At 35.1% G+C, this 20,866-nt stretch overlaps 2 protein-coding genes across 7 annotated transcripts; one reads left to right on the top strand and one right to left on the bottom strand.

Annotated features, from left to right (window-relative positions):
• Positions 1-553: 553 nt before the first annotated feature.
• Positions 554-9,100, bottom strand: LOC121410647 (flavin-containing monooxygenase FMO GS-OX-like 2). Of its 4 annotated transcripts, none has more exons than XM_041602870.1 (5): positions 8,944-9,100; positions 5,835-6,097; positions 4,519-4,657; positions 2,297-2,442; positions 554-1,680 (listed from the first exon to the last, which is right to left on the bottom strand). In XM_041602870.1, the coding sequence occupies exons 2-5, from the start codon at positions 6,038-6,040 to the stop codon at positions 867-869; spliced, it is 1,305 nt and encodes a 434-aa protein (XP_041458804.1). In that variant the 5' UTR covers positions 6,041-6,097; positions 8,944-9,100; the 3' UTR covers positions 554-866. The 4 variants fall into 4 exon arrangements, with proteins under 4 accessions (XP_041458804.1, XP_041458803.1, XP_041458806.1 ...); XM_041602869.1 differs by having other exon boundaries at positions 5,835-6,094; XM_041602872.1 differs by having other exon boundaries at positions 8,965-9,100.
• LOC121410648 (GATOR complex protein NPRL2-like) lies at positions 8,559-20,656 on the top strand. Of its 3 annotated transcripts, none has more exons than XM_041602873.1 (12): positions 8,566-8,908; positions 10,585-10,678; positions 11,702-11,793; positions 12,577-12,745; positions 13,219-13,327; positions 16,681-16,817; positions 17,288-17,385; positions 17,976-18,012; positions 18,376-18,469; positions 19,067-19,184; positions 19,429-19,539; positions 20,315-20,656. In XM_041602873.1, the coding sequence occupies exons 2-12, from the start codon at positions 10,595-10,597 to the stop codon at positions 20,427-20,429; spliced, it is 1,164 nt and encodes a 387-aa protein (XP_041458807.1). In that variant the 5' UTR covers positions 8,566-8,908; positions 10,585-10,594; the 3' UTR covers positions 20,430-20,656. The 3 variants fall into 3 exon arrangements, with proteins under 3 accessions (XP_041458809.1, XP_041458807.1, XP_041458808.1); XM_041602874.1 differs by lacking the exon at positions 8,566-8,908 and adding an exon at positions 9,164-9,252; XM_041602875.1 differs by lacking the exon at positions 19,429-19,539 and having other exon boundaries at positions 8,559-8,908.
• Positions 20,657-20,866: the final 210 nt, after the last annotated feature.

Genomic DNA, 20,866 nt, shown 5'->3' with positions numbered 1-20,866 from the left:
AGGGTGAGGTAGCACACCCTTTTCCCCATAGATACTGTAGTTAAGGGTTGAGCAAACCACCATTACGAGTCACATGAGGTCTGAGGACTGAAAAAAAAATCTGAAAATGTTTTTAAACTCCTCCGAAACAGAAGATTTTTCAGCCTACTTTACAAACAGCTTTATGAGACACCACCCTGATTCGTAGAAATACAAATCTCTTGAGTACAATAACACAACAGAGGATCAAGTATTCGTCCAAGATTTAGAGATATCAGTAATAGTCACCTTATTATTTGTATTAAAATTATAAAACGAAACACACAGAGGATATCTATAGCTAAATGAGTAACGGTTTTGGTAAGTTTGTAACTGTATTGCGCTAAACCATTGAAACATGTACTTCAGTACAAATTTCTTAAGTTAACCTCCAGTTAGTCTAATTATCACCTCAGGGGAGTAAAAGAATTCTTGGATCAAATTATCGAAAACAAAAATAATTTTAGTTTTATTTAAGCTTTATTTTTCTCAGTCATAACAGATCTTTTTTGCTGTCAAGGATTGACTAAGGCAATGTTATGTTACCTGGTGGGTGTTTCATAAAATTTTGTTACTAGCGAATTTACAAATGACTGGTGACTTTATTAGGAACTAATCTGACACAAATGAAAATCTGATGTTTATCATTTTTACCACAAGAAAAGATCACAAGTAATTGGTCAAGTTCATTGTAAGTAACTTACAAGCTGCTTTATGAAACACCTACATGTACTTTGGAAAATTCTTATTATATATATTTCATAATTCAAATGACTTTTTATCATAAATATAAAGTCTGTGCATAGCATAAACACCTTTATACACAAAAATATTATATAAGCTGTCTTTTACTGTTCAAGTGACTGCAATTGTACAAAATTTTCATTATCCATTATATCAAAATTCATCTTCTTGTAGTTCGATACATCAGTCCCTCTGTAAACAGATACATGTTTATAAAGTTTCTCTACTACTGGCTGGTGCTGTTTGGCCCCAGCTAAACTGAGGATGTCTGAGTGATAGCCCCACTGCCTCTCTCCCATTAGGTGTGCATACCGATGAGGAAGCCCTTCATCCAACTTCTTTTGGTAATCCCTTGCTTCATCTTCTTGCATCTCTTTCTGTGTTGGAAGCTTCATAGAGCCATCCAGCGCTGCTAGGAAAAACTGTGTTTGAGCACTGAAGTGCGGGAATGGACAAATGCGTATGGCAATACCAATAAAACATAAACTGGGAAATATCTGGTGGATGACATGTTTATAGAGTGGGGTAATTCTGCCATCTGTCACGTCCACTGAACAATCAGGATGCAAGAAACTGAAGTCATAGTAATATCCAGAACAGAACAGAATGCAGTCGAATGAATCCTTGTGGCCATCCAGAAACTCGACTTCAGTCTTGCATATTGATTTAACAGCTTGGACCTCCTTGATGTTGCTTGGTATTGGTGTCTTAAGTCTTGGTTTCCAGTGGCTGAGGTATACCTGCCTGGCATGGGGTGACAAGTCCAATGCTATGTCAATCCCTGAGGCACCAGCACCTATTATCAAGACTGACTGATCTTTGTAGGATTCTGGATGCCGATAGTTGTGGCTGTGAAGGATCTGACCTGAAAAGGTGTCCAAACCGTCCATTTGTGGAATCTTAGGTTGTGCATAATGCCTGGAGAATAAGAGATAGGGAGACATAAAAAAGGAATAAAGACATTTATAGACATCTCACACAGGGATATTAAATAGTATCAGCTCGATGTTCTATCTTATTGCAAATTTTAAACGATTGTACAATCTAATATCACAACAGATTACTTCCAAAGCTACCCTGGAGGAGCTGCTACAGGGATTATTTTGCTGCTTTTGGCTTCCTCCTTCAGGTACATGTAGTCCTTCTATATGTGGTCCCTCAAGCAAGTTTGACTGTAATTGGATTGACTGTAAAAGTTATCACAAGGACAGAAGGGGACAAATCCACACACATGCAGTTTCAAACGAGAACTCTAATAGCAATCTCAGACCCAAGACCTCCCAATATCTCTGGCTCGAAACCGAATTAATTTGCTAAAAACATGAAAATAAGCACTGCATATAACTATGAATGTGTAAATAATTCACATGAAAAAAAATAATAAAAGACTTTCAAACTAATTACAATTCACTTTTCTCTCTAATTTCTGAGCAGTAAAAGTAACTATTGTCCCATCTTCTATGTCAGGTACGATTCAAAATATACATATTTGTAACACTACTCCAATTAATCAATAAGATAGATATCTACATACCCATTGCAAACCATGACAGCATCATAGTGAGAAGTGGTAGACCCAGACTCCTGATTCTCTAAATTGCGAACTCTGACCTCCCAAGTGATAGACTTGGTGTCACCAGAAGGTTTCACTGGTCTTACTGATTCAACTAGTGTGTTGAACTTTTAAAAAAAAAAGAGAAAATGGGAAAATGCATTTATAACATCTCACTCATAGACAGTAACAGAAATTTTGTGTCTCCTAAAGGATTAGAGTAGCAAGAGGGTATCAAGCCCAATTGAATGAAGTGAAGATTTGTATGTAATTACATTTAATTTCATGGGAAGTTCAACCTGACTATAAGTTGATTTTCATAAAAGCCAAATAATAGAGAGAGAGGTAGAGAAGGAGATAAGAAGAAAATCAATCAAAGAATAAGAGAGTTAGGAATTTTAGTATTATTCCAGACCTGCCAATATTTGAAAATGAAAAAAAAGGAGTCTTAATCGTGCAGCGCGAATATTCATGCTCAATGTCACGTGTCGTGTACCTCCCTCACTTTTTATATTACGTTATGTTTTAGCATTCTTATATTCAAATATAAATAACAAGGGTTGGAAAACTATATTACTCTTACACCCATACACATACCCATACCTCACCACACAAATACAGAAATGGGCTAGTTCATTTTTTATCTTAAATAAATGGAACAAGTGGAATGCCAGTTCAATATAGCAGCAGTGCTGACTTTGAAAACTACTCTAACTCGCACAAGATGTTCAGTGATACATGGTTACTCTTATGTCCACTTTTTATGAACTAGACCAATAAACTTAGAGATATGATGGTTATTCAACAAATACCCCCAATGTGGCCAAATTCATTGACCTTACATGACCTTTGACCTTGATCATGTGACCTGAAACTCGCACAGGATGTTCAGTGATACTTGATTACTCTTATGTCCAAGGTCCAAGTTTCATGAATCAGATCCATAAACTTTCAAAGTTATGATGGTAATTCAACAGATACACCCAATTTGGCCAAAGCTCATTGACCTTTGACCTTGGTACTGACCTGTGAGATTTTATAAGTTGGAAGCTATTTTATTGTTGGAATAAGAATTTGGAAAAATTTGAGCATGACTACCAGTAATAATATATATATTATATAGAATATATTATATATAATATATATATTACCAAGTTTCATGAATCAGATCCATAAACTTTCAAAGTTATGATGAGAATTCAACAGATACCCCCAATTTGGCCAAAGTTCATTGACCCTAAATGACCTTTGACCTTGGTCATGTGACATAAAACTCATGCAGGATGTTCAGTGATACTTGATTATCCTTATGTCCAAGTTTCATGAACTAGGTCCATATATTTTCTAAGTTATGATGTCATATCAAAAACTTAACCTCAGGTTAAGATTTGATGTTGACGCCACCGCAGTCGGAAAAGCGGCGCCTATAGTCTCACTCTGCTATGCAGATGAGACAAAAACGGAGTGCTCCCTTTCTGGTTGATAAAATGTCTTATAAATAGGGTAACTCCTGGAAAAAAGGAGCAGTTGGAAGGCCTGCTATTCTTCGAAAGTAACAGATTTTTGTGTCTCCTTAAGGAAAGAGTAGCAAGAGGTTATCGACAGAGTATCCACCCGTAGTATCGAGGGGAAGTTCACCATGAACATAAGTTGATTTTCATAAAAGCCCCCAAAATAAGAGAAGATATTGCCTTGGTGGAGATAAGAAGAAAATCTATCATAGGATGAGAATGTTAATTGTTAATATCATAAATTCAAAAACTTCTTAATTTGTGGAACCATATGAAAGGATGTGTCTGATAACAAATCAACAGGCACAAAATGAAAACATTTTCAGTATTTTTAAAAAAATATTATTTTAGGGCATTATATCACACGACATATGGACGAGCTAATTGTCAGCGACGTCAGAAAATTCAAAATTTAAAATAATTTATGACACTATTATTCTTTAAAGTGCTTTCATCAATTCTTTATCAATATTTTTTTTTATTAAAACCAATTTTTGTTCATAGCAAATTTTCCCTATAAATCTGTGTTTAACATCTGAGTAGCAAAAATTGAAATATTTTTGGTCCTATCTATTTTAAAAAATAATCTTAATTTTACAAAACAATTTGCTACAACAGTGTGGTAATATTATAGAATTGTTATTATCATTATCATTATTGTTATCATCAACATCAACATCATCATCAAATTACCTGTATATATTTAAGGAGATCAAAATGGCTGGCATACTGCTCAAGATATCTCAACATATCAGTATGCTTCACAAAAGATGGAAGTGAACTGTCAAAGGGAAAGTCTGGAAAAGCCATCACTTCTTTGGGAAGGTTAGTTCTGGGGGTCAAAAAAGTATAAGAAAACAGGAAAATGTAACGGATTACAGGCCATAGCAGAAGTGAAAATGAAATTGATGAATCACACACTAATGGAAAGTGAATGTTGACCCAAAAAATACCAGTAGCCATGCAAGAATCATCCATTTGCACAGCTTACCAGCAGAATACTTGCCTAAGTTTAATAACATCAATTGAATTTGCAAAAATATCATCATCTTCAATTCGACAGGAATGCCCATTTTTCATGGGGATTTATTAACGATTTCTGATTTTACTATTACCCCCAGACCAATGTAATTCAATGGAACAACCAATTGCACATAGACTGAAGCTTCTGGTGAACAGAGTTGTGTAATGTTCATCTACAAAAGTTCAACTATTTTTATTTTCCTGAAATAAAAATTATACACTGTAACTTCTAAAAATAAATTGCACAAAAAAAATAGAAATTGTTTTCACATGAATGGAAACGTACAGTTACAGACCTTATTTTTGTTATCTTTATCCTTGCCTTACATTTGGCCATTTCTGCTACATAAAAATCTATGCAAGACAAGCTGCACATGAAAATTGCCAAAAACTATTTTCATAGACCTGTAGGTCTTGTAAATTTCAATAAGCAGAAAATATTTCAAATATCATTATTTTGTCCAAATTGTAATGAGTAATCTTGTTACAACCAAAACAAAATTGATTTTTGTACAGTTGTTCACTCATATGACTCATTCAGGAAATGATTACTATCTAACCTCAAAATCCAATCCTCTGTAATGAGTTTACTTTGAAAAAAAATGATTGAACTAACAAATTCATGGAAAATAAATAGAGGAGCACTATGAAGAGCTCACATTGTAAATTAATTCTTTGATTTATTGTTGCTGCTCTTTGTTTTATTTTTAACTATTATACAGTGCTCACTAATTTTTGGAGATATTTTATACTGTACATACAGAGAGTAATATGCCTACTCTAGATTGATCATTTAAAGTCATGAAGAAATGATAAATTCAATTTGTGTATTCTGATTGACTAGGAGTCTTTAGATTCAGTGATTACAACAGGAATTTTCTTTGTTTTGTATGCCTCTAACAGATTTCATTACTGGTATTCACTTTTTGAAAGTCAAGTAGGCTATGTTCCATACTTTACATAAGAGAATGAAACATTATTCTTACTTGAGAGATGAGTACATGCTTGAATGGATAGGCAGTCCATGTCTGTCTTTCCCAGTCTCCTCTGTATAAACCCATGTGCCTCCAACACAATCAGCTTTTTCAAAGACAACTGGTTCAAATCTGTCAGGCCTTGCTCCCATGTATCTAGCAGCACACAGACCAGCTCCTCCACCACCAATTACTGCAACTCTCAGTTTGTTCATCATTCAATGTGTGAACCACCTATTTTCTACAATCTTCTTTACTTCACGTGTCTGCAACTGCTTCAAATACAATTTAAAAAAAAAGAGCAAAAATAAGATATCAGTAATTTCTAATTTTTCTAAGATCTGTTCCAAAAAGAATAAATCAGGGTGAACATATTGTGAATTATGAGTGAACCTAGGAGTGATTGACATGATGATGATAACTTATATAATGTTCTTTTCTGAGTTTTGGACCTAGATGTCAGTTTTCATATGTCAGTTGATTATTTCTGTAGTTGAATATCTATTCATTTTGATATACAGTTTAATAAAGCAAATAAATACCGGTACCTTTTTGTTTTCAGGCAATGAGATATAGGCCTACTATCATTTCATTTCCCCAATGCAGCTCTAGACCTTCTTTTCTCTGCTTGAATTCAGAATGATAGCTGCATTCAGATTCAATTGCCTCAGAAATGATAGTTTGCCCTATTACCTTCAACTTTAATAATACAGGTACTGAACACCATATGAGACCTTGACCTCATACTCAATTGAAGTGGAACAACTTTCTAGAGTATGAATTTCACAAATTCTATGCCATTTCTTAGTATATTACTGGTAGTCGTGCTCAAATTTTTCCAAATTCTTATTTCAACAATAAAATAGCTTCCAACTTATACAATCTAACAAGCTAACAATTGTTACCAAAATCACCTTACTAGTTTTTACTGGCAGTATTTCCACTCCTTTATTTACCACTCCTCATATTTCCCACAAAACCCTGTCAGTACAGGAAATCTAGTATATGAAGGGGGGCCCCAAGTCTGCGCACCTAACATTTAAATTAATATTAATTATTTTCCTTTGATTTCAAGAAAATTTTTAGTTGATAATGTTCCTTATATTCTTATAAGTGTGCCAAAAATAACATAAAAATTTAAGAGAAATACATGATTTTCTTGGAAAAAACCTCAGCCGGTCATTTACAGATTGAACAAAACAATATTGCCCCATGCCTGCGCACCCATTCACTTTACACTAGATTCAGGAATTTAGACGAAAAAGGCTGCATTTGGAGGCCGTCACATGAAATACTTGAAACTCATTTTTTTTATACCATTTTGAGTCAGATTTTTTAATGAATATCTTTCTATGTATTGCACGAGTAATAGTCTGTTGTCGTCAATTATCTTTTTTTGCTAGAAATGCGTAGATACTCATATGCACAGACTTAGGGTGGCAGTTTTCCTGACATCTGGGCACAGACTGGAACCTCAAAAAACGAAAAGTTCTCTCCTTCTACCCGTTTCGATCGGCCATTTTGTTACAATTCATAACAAAAATGGCCGATCGAGACGGGGGCAGGAGAGAACTTTTCGTTTTTTTGAGGTTCCAGTCTGTGCCCAGATGTCAGGAAAACTGCCACTTGTTAGACCTTCATCCATACAATCATGGTAAGTGCATAGTTTCTTTTTTCACAATTCATTTGGAGAAATATTTAGACCATAAATCACGCTGGTCAAATACAAGGTAAGCCCCTGGGCTCCCGCCCGCGCAGCGGCTGGGTTAGTGAGACTCAAGCATTTTGGACTCTTGTTCATCCCTCAAATCTCTGTCTCACGCAACTATCACAACCTATCCCCATATACATTGTAGGATGGGGGGTCGGGTGTCCGGACACTTTATATTTTTGAAGCCTTCTTTTTCGTCTCTGACTCTGGATTACACTAAAAATACGAATTGAATGGAAGTAATCATCTTCTATTTTGTTCTCTATAATATTTCCTAACATTTTGCACTAAAAATTGATGAAACTTCGCTTGTTAATTCTTCCAAATGACTTTCTAAAATTGATCGTCCGGACACATAACCTGTCCGGACACACAACAACTGGGTTTATGGTAGGGGGTCCTAAAGCTGCGCGGGTCCTAAAGCTACGCACCACTCATCGCGCATGCAGTTTTCAATGGCAAATGCGCACTCTGTGTGTGGAACTGTGACTGCAGAGTGATGAACAATTCCTATTAATTTTTTTCTACAGAGGCTGCAGTAAATCTCTAAATGCAGAGAAAACCAACAACTGTTAGGAAGTTTGGAGTTATATTCGCTTTAATTTTATTTTATACTATAATAATTTGAATATATTTTAGAAATTGAGGCACAGGAAATACTATTTTTTTGCATGATAAATCGAGTGCGTAGCTTTAGGACCCCTTCTACATCGGGCGGCGAAATCAAGAGGTGTTCAAACACGACGGGATTTTCGTATTAGTGAGTTTTGTGATATTTTCTACTTGGCTAATGATCTTTAGAATGTTTGCCACAAATTAGTGAAATATAATTTGTTGAGATATTAAAATTGGGACAGTTTTTATTGTTTGAAAACAAAGTGCGTAGCTTTAGGTCCCCCCATCATACACAATGTCTGTGATCTCACTCAGATTCACAGAAAATCTCATGCATAGCTGGTCTTTGAACTTGGCATCTCTGTGTGTGTCCGAGCAAAAATGTTTTTAAAAATTAAAATGTTAAAAACTCCTCGAAACAGACAGCTGCCAGCTGTCTAACATACAAGAATATTTTTCTAAAGGCAGTTTTAAGAATACTGGTACTGCGCCAGTGCTCTTCAGCTCGCAGAAGGGTGATAATATTCAACTCTGTAACATTCAAGAGACCATTTGTTATCACCAATGCGTGCGATTTCTATTGCACTAAAAGGAGCACGAAATAACACATTTCTGTGATGCTTCTATACAAAGCACACGTTAGCTAAATCGCAGACCGCCTGCATGCAGCGCAGAGGTTCATATTCGTGCAGCACATCGATCTTCAGGAGCAGGAGAGAGACCTTCCTTGAGTAGCCAAGTTGCTCATTCAGAATTTAAGGTAAATAAGAACTTTTCATAACACTTTAGCCTTACCCTTAGAATCAACTGTCTTACCTTAAACAGCTGGGTTATCCTAGTACCATCAGCCGAGCACGATGGACATGACATGTAGTTTGAAAGTTGAAAACTGTCCTTACATCATCCTTTCTTGCGCAATGTTCCGGCTTGACCTCAGCTCGGTACGGTACCGGTACACTGTACGGGCACGTCACGCCCCCTGCATACCGGCCGGCTGGCTTGCATTGCTGAACACCTTGCTAAACACTAGGATGGGGGGTCGGGTGTCCGGACACTTTATATTTTTGAAGCCTTCTTTCCACCAGGCCAGGCTCTGGAGCTTGGGTAGGAGATGGAATCGTAATTTATGACATAGAAAATTGCATGCCACATTGAATAGGAAGGGTTTCCTGGCTGGAATAGATATCTATTGTGGGTTCTTCTCATTACATGAGAACAAATCGGCAAAGTTCAGTGCCTGGGGTAATTCAGCTGCAATAAATACCGATACAGAGACTGAAATCACTGAAGCCAAACCATCAAGGATATTTTATATCTAGATATATTATTATAATAAGTAATATTTCAACCAAATTGATGGCCAGATCAAATGTATGGAAGATTTCAAAATTTACTGAGGAAAATGTGGAATACGATTACTAGGTCAAGGCATTTTGCTGTCTATCGCAATCTCAATATTCTAAAGTTATGCCAGTCGAAGAATGTGAGCAGTACTGGAAATGGTTGTTAAAAAAGTATGACATTGATTTTGTTGCTTTGGAGATAGAAACAAAAGACAAGCACAGGGCAACAAATTTTGGTTAGTGATAAATTTTACTCCTACTTTTTCTAGGCCTAGATCAGGGTGACCAGATTTCACAAAATCAAAATGACAATCAAAAAAGCATGCTAGCTGCATGAGCGTATCTACTGAGCAAACAAAGAAGGCTAATGTTGGACTTGTAAAAAACATACATAAAGAAAAGGAAGGTAAGGAGAATGAAAGAATGAAGGAGAGAAAGAAGAGATGAGAGAAGAGATGGATTGAGAGGAAAGAAAAAAATGAAGGAAAAAAGAAAAAAGTTAGAATAAAAGAAGGATAAAAGAAAGAATGAAAGAAGGGAAAAAGGTGTCCGTCATTGTTTGGAAAAGAATCCAATATGGAGAAGGATGAATGAAAACTGAATATAATTAAACTCAAACTAAGTTCAGACTGCAATAAAAAAAACTGAATATGATTAAACTGAAACTAAGTTCAGACTGCAAGGCTGTGCCAAAAAGAAATGCAAATGAACTCAAGTCTAGATGGAACAGAAATGTAAAACAGCTGAAGAAAGCACAAGTTAAAGATAATGAACCATAGGAAAATGACTAAATAACCATCCCACATTTTTATGAATACTTCATCCAAAAGAATTTATGTTTCAAGGTATAATTTTAGGTTAGGGAGTTTATTTTTTGTGTTAGTGTATGGTAGTGTCAGATTCACAAGCCTTAAATGTTTTTTTAGAAGTAGATCACAGACGAGATATCACATACTACACCAGACAATACACCAGACGGTGGACTGTACTGTTTCCAGAAGAAGAAGAAGAAGACACACTTTCATTCTAATTTAGAATAGATGTGTATATGGTAATGTAATAATTCCTTTTTATTTATTTTTTTCATTTACAGACTCAAAAGTATGGCAGCATTACCTGCTGGTAATCTGAAATGTATCTTCTTCAGTGAATTTCACCCACAAGCTGGACCTAAAATCACTTATCAGGTAGATCTACTAAAAATTTTGATAAGATGTTCAAACTTTCAAGAAATTAGTAGAACTGGTGGGTGTTTCATAAAGCTGTTCGTAAGTTAAGAGCAACTTTAAGAACGACTGATGATCCTTTCTTACGCGCTAAATAATCACCAACATGTAATGGTGAACATCATTTACCACAAGAAAGGATCACCAGTCGTTCTTAAACTCGCTCTTGACTTACGAACAGCTTTTTGAAACACCCACCTGGGCTATTTTTAAAACTGTACTGCATTTTACACTCACCAAATGACAGGCACAGTCAGGGAGTCCAGGGAGAAACATGACACTTTTCATCTTTCGGATATTATTACCTTGTAACTCTTAATATTTGGACTGAACAAAATATCTTTGTTAACAGACTATAGATCATACTAAGATACTGTACTTGTAAATATTGCAGTAAATGTTGATTTCCCAAGATTTGACTCTCATAGATTTTGCAAACTACTAAGTTTTGGGGCAAAAAGTGAGACCATAGGGAGAAATGCAACACCCACAGGGATGCATACTATCACATAATATTCTTATATTATTGATTGCATATTAGTTAAGTCCCATTTCAGATACAAAACATCTGAGATTGATGGCTGTAGTTTTTTATTAAGCTTTTCATCATGAAAAATAATATCAACCATAGTCATTTATTCACCAATTTGTTAGCCACTTTAGAAAACAAAATCTAAGATGTAAAAAAAGTAAATTAGGGATTGTTTATCCTGCTTCCATGCCAACATTTTACAGCAGTTATATCTATAGTTTTATATTAACAAAAAAAAACAAGACAGGCCAAATAAGAGAATGGTCTACAGATTTATTCCAACTAGGCAAATCCAACCTTGATGATAATGATGATGATTTTGTTGGTGTGTGTGGTTTAATATGATGATGATGATAATATGGAAGAATGATGATCGTTTTTACCTGATGATGAAGTTTCACAATCCAAATTGCATTTTGCTCTGAAATATGTACATTACCTTTCACTTACAGGTTCCAGATGATTACTTCTCAAGGGAGCTTTTTGATATAGTCTCTGTCTACATCATCCCAAAGCCTGAATTACAAGACAAGCTCATTACCGTGTAAGTTTGCAGAGCTCTTGCAAATATTCAAAACAAAATTGTAATTACCTGTATGAATTGTGTTCTTATTTGTTGGAATGTCAAATGATATATGTGATATATTTCCCCAATTATGATAGATTTCACGTTAGAAAATTATATTGTCACTTTTATTACTAATTTATTTTATGCCATTATGTCTATCCTTTCATGTATTCATGGTGATGGGCTGCTCCTTTTTTCAGATCAAATCCCCAAATCTTCTTTATTTCTCCTATTCCCTCATGCTAAACAAATATAGCTGATCTTAACAGCTTAGTATTATTTTGTAGTTCACATATTCCTGGATAGTGCATGATGGACCATGTTATTTCTTCTTGAGATCTTCATTTCATGATTCTGCAATCAATGAGCAGTTTACTAGGTCCATTTTCCAGGATAATGTTACACTCAGCATGTAGCCCTGAACACTTAACATTAAAATGCAATTAATTGTATAAGTGAGTGTACCGGTATATAAAGCTTATTTCACATTTGCATAAAAATACAAAACCAGGTACATATGATTTCAACAGTAAAATAGGTATAAATAACACTTTGCTTGGTACAGATATAGAAACATACAAATGTGCCAAATTTGACAAAGGCCACGGACCTTTCAAAGGTAAATCCCAGACGGTTACAAAGAAATATACAAGGTAAAAATAATAAAACTAACTTAGGTCTTAGGCAAAACAAAAACAAATCAATTGCATTGATAGAATTTCTTCATATAACACCTTTGTTCTATTTTTTTCCTGCTAGTAATGTCAAACAGGGTAAAGTGATCGGATGGCCCAGCTGCATCCGAGATGACAAGTATGCCAGGAATGAGTATCTCTTCAACGTCTGTTTTGTATGTGACTCTAATACGGATGTATCACCTTACGAGACACTGGTCAAAAAGTTGTCTGCCTACTTCACAACACTCGAGGTAGGTTTCACTGCTTGTGTTCAAAGGGATTAGGTCTATTAATGAGATGATTTCCTTTCTGCTTTTTTGCTTGGTTAGCCATTGTGTTGGGAGACGGGATGAAGTCTGAGGAGGTATTGATATATTTAACTCTGTATATAAATGTTAGGCCTACTTTAAAAAAAGATGCATAAAGCAGAACTTTATGATTTTTGTATTATGATCGATAAATCACACATGCTCTTCTGACCCCCCCCCAAAAAAAAAAGAAGATGAAAATGGAAATGCAATTTCTATGTGGAAAACTAGCTATCCTTTACTCAAGAAAGAAGAAAAATTCAATTAACAGTGAGTCCAACATATACCAACTGTTTTTTGGTTTTTGGTGTGTGTGTGTGTAAGTTTGCATAGAATATGTGTTGCTCTCTTATTGTATTATGTTTATTGAAATTTCCAATGGAGAATTTATTTTGTGTCTTTTGATTTGTTCACAGCTGGAATGCGCCTTTCTCTCAAACGAGGAAACCAAGTGCAGAGTGCCAGATATATTGGAGAAACTTCTTACTCATCTGAATGAGTTTGGAAAATGTTCAGTCCCAATAAGTGAGTGATAATTAGTGATGATTAGTAATATGATTCTTTACTAGTTGTTTGGTGCCTGAAACCACCATTCAGCTAATGTGACAGAGTTCTAATCCAGAAATCAAGACATAAAGGTACAGTATCTGGATTTAAATTACTGATTGTAGTATAATATCAAATGTCTCTCGCAAGTTCCAATTGATTTATTTTTTTTCTCTTTGAAATTTTCTCATGTGGGAATAATTGATATTCGAATAGCAAACTATGTTCTTCTGAAATGAATTGTCAATTTGATATAAAGAAATTTATGTATGTTTGTAGTCTGAAGACAATAGTGACTGGCCGTGGGCTTGATGTGAGGGAATAAAGGAAAGTGATGTTTAAAAGGGAATGAAATAGTGTTGTTATCTAGAAAAAAAATCCCGGTCCGAAACCGTCCCGGCAACTTCAAAATTTCCTTATCGGGATCCCGGCTCGTCCCGAATCCCGAAACATATCTCCACGCACAAATGCAATGCAAAAGTGTATACCTACATTTCCAGCCTTAAACCACTGCGCACTGGCGGTGCACCAGACAGTCAAAGCATAGAACTATTAACTGTTAGCTCCATGGTCAAAGTGGGCATGCCACCACCGCAAATTGTAAACATTCACTCAAAACGTGGGGAAAATAATGATGAGACAGTCAAATCGTGCCACCACCGCAAACTGTAAACATTAATGACCACTGACATGACCCGAATTATGTTTGAGTCAATCCAGCTGCTGATCTGACAGTCCAATAACACACGTGTCGGTGCCACTGATCTGTGGTCGGTGCGCACGTGGTTGACAGTTATAAGCAAATTGCGTAATGTCTTGTCAGTGCGCCTGTGGCCCTAGCTAGCCCGGAATATGGATTAACTTTCAGTTTCACTCTCTCTCCCTCTCTCGTAACTCTGAACAGTATGATATCACCAAGGAGATATCTCCTTGATATCACTACTACTGAGAAAAGTGAATACTATCTTATCAGAGAATCTTATTTGGAAATTTACACAAGATTAGTCCCGGCGGCCGGCACTTCGCATCAAAACAACAAACTCATTTTTTCTTTAATCATGAATTACTTTCGATCGAGAAAACATTATTTGAATAGATACTCAGACTATTCACAGTAAAAAAAAAATATTTTGAACAACTATTTAAATATTAAGAAACATTGTTTAAGCCAGTCAATATACAACTATTTTTAAACTATCAAACCAATAGATTTTTTTTAAAACTTTAAACAGTTTGTTTTTAAATATTTTTTGCAATTTCCAACGATATCATTTAAAACTGTTAATATCATTGATAATTTGTTTGATGCATTTAACAACATATTTTTACAACATATAGGGTATGATATGACTTTCAAAACAATGTTGTTTCAAAGTTTAAACAACGCCACTTTAAACATCGCCAATTCTAACAGCGTTTTGGTACAATTTTATAATTTAAGTCGAAATATATCTAGGAGAAATGATTTGACCATAGAGCTATTAACAGCTCCATGATTTGACCGACTGGTTTGCAATTGTAAACATCAAGTCAACAGATGACAGATATGGTCCCCAGTCGTGAACGACCAAGCACTTCCCGTAACCCCCCCCTTCTCTCTCTCTCTCCCGGCTCCAACCAGCTGAAACATGATGCGCATTCGTCTAGTTGTTATTTGCAAACCCTTTCGCAAAAAAATACCCCAACAAATACAATCATCACAAAATTAATGGCGACCTTTTTTTAAATGACTAAATTTGCAAATACTCATAGATCATCATCGTCAATTGTTAGTAAATTATTTCATGATAAATTCACTAGTCCATACATATCGTAGCAGATTCAACTCGAAATATGGGGTAAATGAATGACTCAGTAAAAACGAACTGAGGCGAAAGAGGTCTGCACATGAGACTATACAGTAGACGATTGTTGTCTGCGTAGATCTCTCGGAGCCGTGTGCAAAGCTAGATTGCGTGCATGCTCATGCGATCGACGAGTACAGATAGCTATGTAATTGCGTAATATTTCGAGGTGCATGTGCACACAGCCAGTTGAAACTAAATTGTTCTCTCGTATTTCGTAAGTACAATTACTAATTAGGGAAATATTACAACATGAATTTGGCCATTATTGATTTTATTTTCCTGCCGGGATACGGTCTAAGTTGATTGATCCCGGAACCGTCTCGGAACCGTCTCGGAGCCTCAGACCGCCGGGAAGTCATCCCGATCCCGGACCAACTGACAACACTAGAATGAAACCTTTGGAACAAGTGGGCTTGTGTGGAAACAGAAAAATCAAACAAAAATATCAAAGAAAGTGTGAAAACAATCAGACAAATAATAAAAAAGTTTTGAGCATTAAAATATTGCGATCACTAATGCTATTTGGAGATCTCGTATTGACAATGCGACAAAGATGTGTGATGTATGTGAACAACTTTCCCTTTGATGGAATGTAAGATTCCTTAAAATATCTCTTTATACTCTTTCTTATGGTGGTACAAACTCTTCATCTATAATGTATTCTTTGAAAATCTGTATGACATGCCCTCCTATGGAAGGAATAAATGATCTACTGATAGATGTGATAAAGGGGGCAGTGTAAGTGAAATATATATTTAAAAATTAATGGGAAATTTGTTCACATGTGACATCACACATCTTTGTTGCATTGCCAATTGGGGATCTACATTGCAATTATGATCTATATATGAAATATATATTTAAAAATTAATGGGAAATTTGTTCACATGTGACATCACACATCTTTGTTGCATTGCTAATTGGGGATCTACATTACAATTATGATCTATATATGAAATATATATTTAAAAATTAATGGGAAATTTGTTCACATGTGACATCACACATCTTTGTTGCATTGCCGATTGGGATCTACATTGCAATTATGATCTATACTTCAAATGCTCATAACTTTCTTATTATCTTTCTTGTTCCAAAGGTTTCATTTTCTTGTAACAACTCTACAGTCATGGTAATCCGTTTACTGCCAGGTAGATTATGAAAGATCAGTTTTAGGCTTGCGCAATAGTTCATCTGTAGGTGTTCAATCATTACCATCTGTCAAATCAAAATAATGTGATATTGTTCATGTGAATAATCATTGGATTGCAATCATAGGGATGTCTGGATTTTTTTAACAATTGATTTTTTGGACTTTGAAGAGACTTTATTGTTATAAATTATAAAAATGCATTTTATGTAATATCTGTAGTAGTAATGAACCCATTGGCGTCTTCATTGAATTTCCAATGTCAGGATATTCCAATATTTTTGTCATTCTGATCTGCTCTTGTCTATTTTAACGAATTTTTATTTTCTTGGCAGATGATTCTAACACCATTCATCTGAAGATTGTACCACCTACCAAAGAACCACAGTCTGTCTTAGAGCACCATGTTCCTATGTTCCTGTGTAGTAAAGAACATTATGATAACACACAGTGGGACCTTACAACACAACAGGTGACTGGGTTTTCATAATTTTGAGTGGCTTTATTTGACTAGTTACCCTTTCTTAGGACCTAAAGTCAGTATCAATGTAAATCTGATGTGTATCATTTACTGCAAGAAAGGATCACCAGTCGTTGGTAAAGTTATTTGTAACTTATGAACAGCTTTATGAAACACCCTCAGATGTCTATATAATCTAACCTGCCTTTATTGGTTACTTGCCTGTAAAGGCCACACTGAAAGTTTCTCCTATGAAGTAAAAAAAAAAAATATGAGACCTCACAATGAAATAGGTATCTGGGTAGTTAAGTAGTTTCTTTTTAAAAAAGGCCTTTGTCTCGAGAGGAAGTTTCTTTTCCCTCTACAGTGGTCTTTAACTGATTCTGATGTATAGTTTTTCTGAGTAGTTAAAGTTTGTGGGATTTTCAATGATCCGAAATTCTAACTAATAAAATCATTCACCATGTGTTGTTTCCCGTTAGATTCTTCAATATATTGATGGAGTAAATCATGTTCAAAGGATAGCTGTTGAAGCAGATGTTGATTTGAATCTAGTCAAGATCTGCCTTCAAAACTTGCTGTAAGTAATACATACATATACCTTAGATATTTTCCTCTATATTCAAATATTGCTTTGTTTTCTGAAAAGAGCAAACTGGAATGTCATATAAACCTACTGAAAAGATTTGTAAAGAAGTGCATTGCTTTACTATTAAATTTGGTCATCCATTGTATTGGTAAAAAATGCACAACAAATTAATTTACTACCCATCATTTAGACACAATAAATGTCATCAGACAGTATCTCAGGTTTTGATTTCAGATTTGTATGTGAGTCTCATAAAACCAAAATGAAATAGAAAAGTTTGAACGCCATATAGAAAAACTTGATTGCGTATTAAAAGAAATCAGAATCCAGCTTTAATCTGAATAAAAATGAAAATTTACAGCATGAAGGAATTTGCCTTGTTGGTCAGGCTTATCACAACAGTTTAAAAGATTTCACCATGCTAGAATAGATATTCTTAACATACATGTATATAGCTAATGGATCAGATATTTGTTTACCAGACAGTCTTTTGTGAATTGGAATGAGTAATTAAACACCCAAATGGAATGGAAATATGCTTTGTTAATGAATGCCATGCATGTTTTTTTTTTCATTTTCAGGTACTATGGAGTCATTACTATTGTTCCTATCTTTCAGGTAAGTAAATGGTCTATGAAAAATTGTAATTTAATGAAACATGATAATAAAGATACACAAATTGATATCATATACAAAAAATATAAAATGGAAAAAAAAACTAATGACCTCACCTTCTTACCATATTACCAGATGAAAAATTTCCTTTAATATTACAAAGAAAACTGAGTTGACATTTGGCCAAATGCACAGCCAGTGAGCTGATGGAATGCTTACGTTACGTCTCATGTTATGTCTCAACTTCATAAAGGCTTAATACAGAGACCCTCCAGTTCCTACTTTTGGTCAATATGGTTAAATAAAATTCTTGTTGCACAGATATAGTTGTACTTTAGTTTTCTCTTTGTTTGTCCTTTGTTACAGTATTCCAATGTTTACATAGTGCAACCATCTATCAACAGTCTCATGGAGAACTCCCAGCTACAAAGAGAGTGTATTGAATATGTAACTCTCCCAGGTATGATCATAATCTTTCATTCTCTTTCTTGCTCTCAGTCTTGTTATAACACTCATTCCACTCCTAACTATCTCTTTGTTCTCTGACACTTTTACCCTTCTCTCAGAGTCTATCTTTCTCTCTCTCTCTCATTAACACTTCTCTGAGTCTGGTATTCTCTCTCTCTCTTTGCTTGTCTGTATTGCTGTCACACATTCACCCCCCTAACTTCTTCATTTGATACATGATTATTGGTATTAGATAAAATAATTGTGATAGATGTCATCTATTGTGAAAAAAGAACCATTTAGTTTAATCATATCACTGCACCCACCATCCATGGCGCTAGAAATATAATTATATTTGTCTGACTATTCAAGTCAATCTTCAGAAGTCACAGTGAACTCTAATTAAATTTTGTTGTTACAATTATGATGGAGGTAAGGATGGTGATAATCATAATGATGATGAAGCATTGGATCACTTAATTCTCTTAATATGTATCCATGTATGATCAAATAAATATACAAGTCAGTGGCCATTGTTTTTTACACAGAATGCCTGTGCTGTTCACAGCAATCAGTAATGACAAGTTTCCCCTTTTCATCATTGTATCAGGTTACAATCCTCCAACCTTGAGATCTGTGATGCTTCTGTATAGTTCACTTTGCCCTGGGATGACAGTCAGAGATCTCTGTATGAGACACAATCCTAGAGCACTTAATATATGTGAAAGGTGAGTTCATTCTTTATTTGAAGAGAATCATACACATGGAATGCTTGTAGAGACCTTGAAATGTTCCAGGATATCAGTGTATTTTCTCTTTGAAGTCGCCTTGGATTCCTATTTATCTTTGTGTCATTTCTTGCCACCCCCCACCAAAAAAACCTGATCTTGTTATAGTAAATACTATGATTTTCTTAGTTAAAAATCTTGTAAACAATGGTATTATAATTCATAATTCATGTTTATATTTCAGACATCTCATTCAATTTGGGGTGGTAAAAGGGCTGATTAGAAGACTACATAAATACCCTGTCAAGCTGCCTACTGCTGATATGCAATATAATGCTGGGAGAAATCTAGACAGGTATGTTTCATATTTGATGATTCTTATAGTCAATCTTAAGAAGTTGCTGTGAGGTTTGACATCAAGGGTTTCAGGTAAAAATGATAATGATGAAAATACTAATCAATTTATTATTTAAAAGTAATTAAAAAAATTGGAAAGCACATATTTGATAGAACTCATGATCGTCACTTACTCTTGGGGTTGCCAAAGTTCTCAGCAATCCCAAGTCCTAGACTTCAAAAAGGTCTCTTGATTGTTAAACCCAAACAAATATGTAATATGCTTTTAAATTATGTTCAAAGTGAGAATGTAGTTACTTCTGTCTGGCGAGTCTAATTATTTGATCATTCAGACATATCCAGCGCTGATTACAAGACATCCCTTCATGCTTCATTTGGGAGACTACTTGTTATTGCTTTCCAGAATTATTTGATTGACTTTACACAGTGCGAATTTGAAACTTAGGGGAACATATAATGTCCCTTGGCATAAAATATTCTAGTACCGCACCTAATCTGGGCAAAGGGCAGCTTCTCCATTGTTTTGGGGAATGCCTGCCACTTACGGTGGTTGGATTTTGTTCCAACATTTGTCATCTCCATAAAAAAATGGTCTGATACACGATTTAGAACTTTTTGCTTTGACTTCTCCGAGCTTTTCTCTCCACAGTCATGATTACAAACATATACTGTATATTTTAAGTTACCAAGTCATCAAATTTATTAAATCTCTGCTGCGTATGTGACTTCCTATAGAATTTTACTAACATAGTCTAGTATATTTTTTTTTACAGGTGGATGCAAGGAAAGCTAAATTTTGATGAGATTTGTTGTGGGACAGGAATGAGCCACAAGGAATTAGATGAGCAAGTGGAGAAAGATGTTGATGTTTCAGTCTGCTGGAAATGATAGTCTCCTATGACAGCTGTTGATGAACTGATCTTTCATACAGGGTCCTGTGATTTAGAGAGGCTGAATAATAGGAGCTGATGTGTATACTATGGGATGGGTTGTGGAGTTATGTGGCCAAGTGGATTAGTGTCCAGACTTTGAAACAGAGGGTCTTTGGTTTGTATCCCAGCCACGTTGTAATTTCCTTCAGCACAAAATTCATCCACATGTGCTCTACACTTAACCCAGTCAGACCGCAGGTCCCTATGCTAATGAGCAAAAAGGCCAGATTCATCCAAATCATCTCGTGGCTGAATCCTCCTTGCAAAATCTCGTGATTCGTGAGATTTTTTTTCTCTAAGAATTTACCTGTTTTAACCTCAAGTTAAATGAAATATTATTGCACCATCAGATAGAGTAAAAGTTACTCTTTCATATTGGTCATTTATTTTGTA

This window comes from Lytechinus variegatus, chromosome 3 (genome assembly GCF_018143015.1).
Source record: "Lytechinus variegatus isolate NC3 chromosome 3, Lvar_3.0, whole genome shotgun sequence".
In the NCBI taxonomy this organism is placed as follows: Eukaryota; Metazoa; Echinodermata; class Echinoidea; order Temnopleuroida; family Toxopneustidae; genus Lytechinus; species Lytechinus variegatus.
The sequence above is the reverse complement of the archived record's forward strand: the minus strand, read 5'-3'. Positions and strand labels throughout refer to the sequence as shown.

Coding starts and splice junctions, on each gene's coding strand:
- LOC121410647 (XM_041602870.1), bottom strand. CDS start 6,040: ATGATGAACAAACTGAGAGTTGCAGTAATTGGTGGTGGAGGAGCTGGT. Junction 2,443..4,518: donor ATCTCCTTAAATATATACAG/GTAATTTGATGA, acceptor TTTTTTTAAAAG/TTCAACACACTAGTTGAATC. Junction 1,681..2,296: donor GCTGTCATGGTTTGCAATGG/GTATGTAGATAT, acceptor CTTATTCTCCAG/GCATTATGCACAACCTAAGA.
- LOC121410648 (XM_041602873.1), top strand. CDS start 10,595: ATGGCAGCATTACCTGCTGGTAATCTGAAATGTATCTTCTTCAGTGAA. Junction 11,794..12,576: donor CAAGACAAGCTCATTACCGT/GTAAGTTTGCAG, acceptor TTTTCCTGCTAG/TAATGTCAAACAGGGTAAAG. Junction 18,013..18,375: donor CTATTGTTCCTATCTTTCAG/GTAAGTAAATGG, acceptor CCTTTGTTACAG/TATTCCAATGTTTACATAGT.